Source organism: Centroberyx gerrardi, chromosome 18 (assembly GCF_048128805.1).
Source record: "Centroberyx gerrardi isolate f3 chromosome 18, fCenGer3.hap1.cur.20231027, whole genome shotgun sequence".
NCBI lineage: Eukaryota > Metazoa > Chordata > Actinopteri > Beryciformes > Berycidae > Centroberyx > Centroberyx gerrardi.
In genome coordinates, this window is record NC_136014.1 from 7,857,501 (window position 1) to 7,866,557 (window position 9,057).

The 9,057-nt window shown below is 45.9% G+C and overlaps 1 protein-coding gene across 1 annotated transcript; it reads left to right on the plus strand.

Annotated features, from left to right (window-relative positions):
• Positions 1-1,616: 1,616 nt before the first annotated feature.
• LOC139917796 (synaptotagmin-14-like) lies at positions 1,617-7,456 on the plus strand. The gene is made up of 7 exons (XM_071906995.2): positions 1,617-2,565; positions 2,822-2,959; positions 3,611-3,870; positions 4,302-4,739; positions 5,261-5,441; positions 5,825-5,881; positions 7,140-7,456. Exons 1-7 carry the CDS (start codon positions 1,617-1,619, stop codon positions 7,454-7,456), a joined length of 2,340 nt encoding a protein of 779 aa, XP_071763096.1.
• Positions 7,457-9,057: the final 1,601 nt, after the last annotated feature.

Sequence of the window (9,057 nt, forward strand, 5' to 3'; positions counted from 1 at the left end):
TATGCCGGCCATTGTGGCTTGTGGATTAAAAACGTAGTGTTATGACTTTCATACACGTGCCTCAAGCACTTACATGTAAAATTAACATATCATATCGCAGAACCTTGCCTGCAGTGTGCTTCGTTTTACAAGTTGCCCTTTCCAGTGAGGCAGTTGGTCTTTACAAATGGCATTAATGGTTCATTGTCCAGCAACTTCCCCTTTTCTTCAGTCATTACTCTGTGGTCTGTCTGTGTTCTACCCCATTAAATGTAGTCTGAGTGCGGTTTTACTGGGTTTACTGAGTCTAACATTTCAGTTAGATACAGTTCCTCTGAGGCTCCAATAAAAATAGCACATCAGCAACACTGCTGCATGGTTACATGAAGTATGGTTGGCCTACATACAGTACTGTAGATTGTATCTGTTATGCCTTTGAAGTGGAAAAACCACTGGTTGTTTTAATGGGTAATAACTAACATTCCCCTTGCACGGCAAGTTTCGTTCCAAAATGAGATGCTAGCCATCAAGCAAAGTTACGGTGGTATGAATATTGAACATATTATGGAATATATTTAGGGCTGTCCGCTATCTTAGAGCATTACCTGCAAAATAGCATCTGTGTTTTTGAAATCATAATTTCTAACCATGGGGTTACATTTTATGTTGTTGTGGAAAGAAGCTGTTATATACCACCATATTCATTATCACTTTTGTCTGTTTTTGTCTCTCACTCTTTGTCTTCTCTCTCTTTTTTCTTTTTCTCTCTTTATATACATGTCTGTCTATCTTCTTTCTTTCCCCATCTCCCCTCCTCCCTCCCTCTCTCTCTGTTCTTCTCCTCAGTCTCTCCTGAGCTGCTAGGCGTCCTGTCCTCCATTGCAGTCTTCATGGCGCTGATGGCTCTGTTTTTTCTTTACCTCAGCAACAAGCTGTCAGTGGAGAGTCCCAGCGATCTGTCACGTCTCGATGGCTGTAAGAAGAACCAGCCAGGTATTAAAAACGCTCACAGGTTTATGGCAGCATACACATTATTGCCTTTGGTGTGGTTTTCACAGTAACTTCATTAAAGGGACACCTTGAACTTCTGACACTCACACTGCTGTTTTCCTTCATTAGACACCTGCAAGCTTGCTGTTGAACATATGTTGGGCTAGTGTTGCAGCTTGTGAAAACTGTGTTTTAAAGGCTTACACAGATTATGCCGTATGTCCAAACAATCCTCTGATAATACCACTCGCATCATAGTAATCCACATCTCTTAAGTACCAGGCAACATAAGTCCACATCTCTTAAGCGCAAGGTAACATTATAAGATTAAGGTGCTTACATGGCCCACGTTTTAATCTGAGCATCTTCATAGTTGCATTAAGTGTGAAATATTGCTGTCTAAACCTACAGTATATTATAATGTTTGAGCACAAGACTATAGCATACAAATAACAGAATTTCTGTGTTAGAGCTTCTGTTATAAACTGTCTATTCTGGTCTTTACAATAATGGTGTGTATGTGAGTATTGGTATCAGCTCACACTGTGATGCTGGCACCACACACTCATAACAGCCCCATGTCCGTGTCAGTGCCTCTGATGAGCTAATCTAGCAGTCAGCGTGGTGACGGGATCCCCGGCTGAGAGATGGCCTTCTTCAAGAGCTTCCAGCAGAACCTCCCATCTGTCAACATTTCCTCCATCTTGGACTCGGTCAGCAGCCGCGTGGATGACCTGGCCAGCGCCGTCAGCGACGTCACCTACACCGTCAGCGACCAGCTGACCGAGCAGGTCACCACTATCATCAGCAAGGTCGAGGAGGACGGGGAAAACACGAGCGGCCCGGAGTCCAGCCAGAGCTCGGCGGCCCAGGAAGGCAAGGCCAACCGTAAAAGCCTGTGGCAAGTGTCTAGAGACTCAGAGGGCGGGAACGCAGACCAAGGAGCGAAGAATACCCCGTCCAGTGACACGGCGGAGGGGGAACACGCTGCCAGCCAGTTGGAATGGGAATGGAGGGATGGATGCTGGCGAGTTAAGAAGACGGAGGCAGAGTTAGAGGAGGAGGAGAAGAGGAAGAAAGAGGAGAAGGAGTGGGAGGAGAAGAGGGAACAGCGGAGAAAAGAAAGGAGAGAGAAGCAGCTGGAGAAAGAGGCCAGGTCTCAGAAGGAGCAGTCCCAAGATGGGGAGCAGGAGACCAAAGAGGAGGAGGAGGAGGGTGAAGCTTTAGAGGAAACTTGCTCCTCTGATAAGCTCAACAGCAGCAGACAGGACAGAAAGGCCAGTGACAGCGGAGACAAATCCGACGCGCGGCACAGAAGCGACGACCGCAACGAACCTCCTCAGTCGTCCAGCCCAGAAACGGAAAGCAGGGTACCGAAACAGAAAAGCGAGAAAGCCGAGGGAGAGGAGGAGGACGCCGAGAACGAGGGAGGAGACGAAGAGCTTCCCACGTCTCCCGCGCCGATCAAGAAGAAGAAGTCGGACAAGAAGAAGAAAGGCGCGAAAGAGGGTTCGAAGAAATCGGAAAAAGCTTCGGATAAAGAGAAGAAGAAGGAGAAAGGCAAGAAAAGCAAGAAGAAAAAGAAAGCCAGCAAAGGTTAGAGGGTGTGCTGCTTCTCCTTTCCTTGGCTCGTTCCTCTTCTAACTCTTCTTCTTCATTTCCACTCTCTTTTTTTGATCCACAACCAGCTGAGGTTCGACCTAGAATTGAGTCTCTGAAAATAGCTTTCAGTTCTTCTTCTTGGGGTGTTGTGTGCTTCTAGTCTCTCTTCTTCTTTTGTTTCTTTTGTGCATTCTATGGTTTCTGGGATAACTGTAATGTTTGAACCGGAGTGTCCATGTGTCCCGTCCAGAGGGGGGTACATCAGACAGCGAGGAGGACAGAGGCCCAGAGGCTGTGGCCCAGCAGAAAACAGTCTCTGCGTGGGACAACAAACGCAAAAAGTCCACCGAGCAAGGGGGCTACAGCAGCGAGGCCTCCAGTGAACGAGGTGAGAGGACGCACACATACTGTATTTATGCTTATTATTATTATTCCAAAATGTTGTATATCCATTTTGAAAAATCATTACCTGTAATTAGGGATGGGACGATATGCTTATCTCACGATACGATTCGATACAGGATATTGGGTTCACGATTTGATACAACCACGGTATGATGTAATAAATAAAAGTTAAATGACAACAAAGTATGACTGTGCAGAATTATATTGATTTCGATATATCATCCCATCCTTACCTGTAATTGTTATGTGATTATTTTGTCAATCAAGGGCTTAAATTACCCACTGTTATTTACAAAGTACCATCATTTACTTTAATTTGTGCTATCCATCATTTTCCAAGTGTAGGTGTCGCTTTTTTCAAATGCCAGATGTCTCAACAAGCCTCTTCATACATATGTATACTGTGAAACATTAACCTTTATTGAGGTTGCACTTGATAGATAAAATGGCAATATTAAAAAGTTAGAGTTGTTTTTCCTTCAGCTTGTTTGTGCAGCACACAATACTCTAAGTGATAGGCCTCATTTTGCATACCCAATGAGTCACTCTGTATGGTTTGTCTCTGATAACACATAACACACCCTCTGTACTGTATTGTGTTACCCCTTCTGAACCCCTCTCTCACTCCAAACAGCCAACAGCATCCAGAGGATAAAGCGAGACTCTTCCCTTAATGAGCTGCAGCCTCCTCCCTACCAGGACGAGGACACGGCGGCGTGCGTGTCCTCGCGTTCCCGCTCGGGACGGGGCGTCAGGAGGGGGTCGTCGCCGGAGCGCTGCGACAGCCCTCGCTGCTCCAGTGAGGCCAGCGTGGACCAAGACACCGAGAGCTACCTCAACAAAGGCTACGAGGAGGACGTGCCCAGCGACAGCACCGCTGTGCTGGGACCAGAGGTGAGATGAGGTCTTCCGCGGTCTGGCTGCTGGAGGTCAGCCTGTGTGAAATAGTATTGGCAAATGCTTTTTATGGTTGGTTTAAGGGGGAAAAGTAAGATTTTTACTTCCCTCTAGCCCCAGATGACCGTAATATATCTGTGGCGGGGCTGATAGGGTTGTTGATCAATACTAGTGACTCAACAGTTACTTCCTACTTATGCCAGGTGCTGAGATTTCACGTTCTCTTTCACTTGCCTGTAATCTAAACCCTAAACATTTGGTCTGTTAGACATAAAGGACTGAATACTACTCATGAGCAAAAGGAAATTCATGACGGTTCATGAATTACAAGAACTATTACAATCCCTCTAACTCATCCTCTCCCTCCCTTGTTATCCCTCAGTTTCTGTCTCTATTTCTCTAATTCTCTCCATCTCTCTCCCTCCCAGGATGGCTCCGGTCCTCGGCTCCCCACAGCGTACGAGCCGGAGCCGCTGGCCAAATACGGTACGCTGGACGTGGCCTTCGAGTACGACTCCGGCGAGCAGTGGCTGGCCGTCACCGTCACAGCGGCCACAGACATCCCCGCTCTCAAGCAGACGGGCAACATCTCGTGGCAGGTCCACCTGGTCCTGCTGCCCACCAAGAAGCAGCGGGCCAAGACGGGGGTTCAAAAGGGCCCGTGTCCCGTCTTCACGGAAACATTCAAGTTTTCCAGGGTGGAACAGGAGGCCCTGGGGGATTACGCGGTCCGCTTCCGCCTCTACAGCGTCAGGCGGATGAAAAAAGAGAAGGTCCTGGGAGAGAAGGTGTTCTACCTGACTAAGCTCAACCTGCAGGGCAAGATGGCTCTACCTGTCACCCTGGAGCCGGGCTCTGAACTCACAGTGAGGACCTGTTCGCACTTCGACAATATGTATTTTGGACCATGCACATGCATTCTTGGACGTGTATTTTTTACAAAGCCACGGGATGTTTGTTTCACAATGCACATGAAAACATTACGACATATTACTCCCTAAACTTCGATTCTACTTCCACTCCTTTTAAATTAGGCTTATCATTGTCCAAACAAGGTTGATGATTCCTCACCAGACTATAACTCCCTTTGTCAAAAAGGAAGGAGTTCTAAGGCATTTTTGCCATGCTGTGGTCTTCATTAAGGAATCACACACCAAACTGTATGAAGAAACCTAAGAAGTCTAAGAAAGTTCTTCATGCAGTTTGGTGTGCTACTCCCTGATGAAGGCCACAGCATGGACAAAATGCCCTGGAGCTGCGTCCTCTTTCATTACACAACAACCCCAAACCAAAGAGCACCTTCAACAAATACCTTTCCACACCAAAACCCAATAGAAGCATTCTCTCTCCTCTTTTCTCTGAGTAACTCCCTTTTTTGTCTGGGCAGGGCTGTGGCTCCCTGGTGAGCGTGTCCCGCAGCGCAGGAGCGCTGTCATACCGATCCACCGGAGACTCGTCCACGCCAGAGATCCTCCTGGGTCTCATCTACAACTCGGCTACGGGACGACTGTCTGCCGAGGTCATCCAGGGAAGCCACTTCAAAAACACAGCCTCCGATAAACCCACCAGTGAGTACAAAGCTCCCATGTTAAAGCAGCAACTTCTTGGGTTTTTGTACCGGTTTGGTAGTGCCGTTTCCTGTTTCGAACACTAAGATCTTGTCAAAAAGGATGCAGTGCTATTCTAAGTCGCATGGTAAATTTTCCATTCAGTAAAATTCTCCTTTGTAATGTTTCTACCCCAAGGGTGGTGATACACGAGGCAACTGTTTTGGCAAAGCAGATGGGCAACAAAGACAAACAAAGAGCACATACATTCAAATGTTGCTGCTGTTTACTGCTAAAGCCATTGAAGTTGCCTTGTGTATCTCTGCCTTAAAACTGCTGATTCTGACTTTGTTTCATCTCTGACTTTCTTCTCTCCAACCTTGTGTGTGCCTTGTGTGTCACAGATGGTCTGTTTTGTTGTATTAAACACTTCATAGGGGGACAGCTTTATGTCATGAGAGGTGAGTCAGCTGCCAACTACTTGTGTCCACCGCCATCTTCATGTTTGTTTATATAATTATTCATGATATATGATGAACAGGGACATACTGTACGTACACAGGTATACGCAGTGATGTGAATTTCTTCATGTGAGGAGAAGATTTTTGGAGTTTTGTGAAAATTCACAGCTAAGGTGTGAAGATTTTAAATTAGAGTTTTAATTACATTTTCACAATAATACAACTTTTACTTGCTTTTATTAATTAGATACTATTCAAAAAAGAACAGACATGATTTGTAGAAAATGAAACTGTTTTATAGTGTCGAGGTATAGAGTGTGTACTGTGTCCTCATTCTGTCACTTGTTGTGGTAAAAACAGCCTGCGTACGTATGAGCTGAAATCAGAAATGTTTGGTAACATCTTCATGTTATTTTCACAAACCATGTCTCTTCCTTACTCCGGTGCGCTCAAAATGCTCATCATCTTCCCAACAGAGTACAGTCTGAAACACATTGCATAATTCAAACCTGTTCTTCTCAGTGCTGGCACACGTTCATGAGGACTGTTTATTGATTTTGAGTCTTCCATTTGTGTAATAGGTACATTTAACACTGAAAACATTTTACAAATATACACAGATGGGAGAAAAAAGGTGCAAAAAAGAAATAAAGAAATAAAGGGGAGAGGGTATAAAGTTGTTTTTATAGCATAGATAGTAAAGGTACATTAATGCAATATTCAAGAAAGAAAAGCAAAATTATAGCTATTGCTCTAGGGTTGTAAGATTGCAAGATTGCAAATGTCGGAAGGGAGTTCAAAGCTTAGTTTTAATGTAGTCCAAGAATGGTTTACAGAATTTATGATATTTGTCAGAGGAACCATGGAGTGTAAACTTAAGTTTCTCTATTTGAAGGTGCTGCATCACATCTCTTAACCATAGAATATGAGTTGGATGCTGTGGGTTCTTACAATTTAATAGAATTAGGCTACGTGTTCTTAAGGTTACAAATATTGTAATTGTCTGGCTCCTTTACCGGGAATGTCTTCACCCAAAATGCCAAATATAGTCATCATTGGATCAGCTTCAGTCAGTGCTAACACACATTTTAAAACCACTCTTAGCACACAATCCTCAGGACAATCATCTCTCATTACCTCCATAACATCACATCAAAAACCCAAGTTACACTGTACAGTACACCGCCTCCTGCAGTACTCACATCCCGCCACTCGATGGCCCCCTCTCACCGCTCCACCCTCTCCTCTCCTCTGCCAGACACCTACGTGAAGCTGACCATGCTGGACTCCAAGGGGAAGGAGATGTCCAAGTGCAAGACGGCCGTGTGCCGCGGCCAGCCCAACCCCACCTACAAGGAGACCTTTGTGTTCCAGGTGGCGCTCTTCCAGCTGTCCGAGGTCTCCCTGGTGGTTTCCGTCTTCTGCCGCCGCAGCAGCATGAAGCCCCGGGAGAAGCTGGGCTGGGTCGCCCTGGGCCTCAACAGCACCGGCGAGGAGCAGCAGGCCCACTGGACCCAGATGAAGGAGGCAGAGGGACAGCAGGTCTGCCACTGGCACACGCTCACCGACACATAGGAGGAGGAGGAGGAAAGCAGAGGAGGAAGATTTAACCTGCAGCGACGGCAGAGGACTGGAATTCCCTGGAGCCTCGGAGCTTTGGGGGCGGAGGGGGGGAGCAGGGAGCATTATGCACCTGGTGGGGATGTGTGTGTGGTGTGTGTGTTGCTGCATTTAGTAGGTGTGAGGACTGGCATGGGTTCCCAGTCACTCCCAGAGACTGCATGAATACCCTTTAATCCATCAGCCCGCCACTTTACTCTGAGGCAGACAGGTTGACTTTAATGGTGGAGGTCTGTCTGACAGAGAAAGACGACGGGCAGACTCATGGATTGAACCTAATGGTTGAATCATGAATCATGAATCATGAATCATGAATCATGAATCATGAATGGTTGGTTGTGCTCAAAAATATAATGGACATACCAGGAACAGAATGGAACCGTTATTGCGTTTTCCAGTGATTCTGCCCACAACAATATTTGCATGTAACTGTTTACAGAACATTAAGAGACTTCCACATTGCGTACAATGAAAGACTTTCTCTCTCTCTGAATCTTGGACCAAAGAGCTCGGTCCAGGACAAGCGAGACTCCTCCCCGTTTCTTCTGGGCTTTTCTGGACTTCAGCTGCCACCAGCATACCAGACATTTCTCTATCAGTCATAGCCATTGGCAAAGAGGATGCAATGAAAGACTGTTACAAAGGGCCTATTACATGCTGCAACTATGCTTACAAGCTATGCTTTATACAATTTGTTTACATGCACATGACATTATGCAATATCCATTCATTACATTCCCCTTTTATGTTTTTTGGATAATCAGTCAAATGGTTTACCAGTTTTATGGATGTCTCTTGTGGGGCATGTTACACAAATATAAAACCTTTTTTTTTATTATGGTCTTGCATAACCCAGTACTCTATGCATCTGACACCACTTTAAACAAGAGGAACTAAATTGTTTTGTGCTCACGGAGTCTCTCTTGGATGCAACATTGCATGCCACTATTATCAAAAGAGCAGCTTCCTTTCCTGCGTATTACAGATTGAGTCTGTTTCACCATTCAGCCTTCTGACAACTCAGCCATGTTCATTCATGTAGAAACACGGTGCTTCCCACTGAGGAGGAATATGCAAAAGCCTGCACAGTCCAATCAAGCTGGTCGTTTCTCTAAGGCAGTGCCGATGACAGCTTTGGCTGCGGTTCACTGTGGAGCGAGCTGGGAGAGTGGCAGAGCAAAATTTCAGAAAAAAGATAGGGAAATGGGAGAAGTGAATGGGAGTTGTATGTTTAAAAAAAACCCTCTAAAATCATGAAACAAACTGTCCAGGAATGTGAGCAGCGTGCTTATATGAATGTTGTCCTAATCTGGAACAAAGCCAATATCAAACTCCCATTAGAAAAGAACAGTTGTGTGAGAAAATCCCCAGATCTTAGGGGAAAAAAACCCCATCCCTCAAGACTTACACCACCACACCCATGTTTCAGTCACTAGAAAGAAACCCTCTCCCCTCTCCTGGCCAGAGCCGACGGGTGTGGGACACATTTTTCTCTCTCCTTGTCCCGGTGATGTCAGAGCCGATCCCCTCCCTCTGGGTTAGGGGTGCTGCAGCCG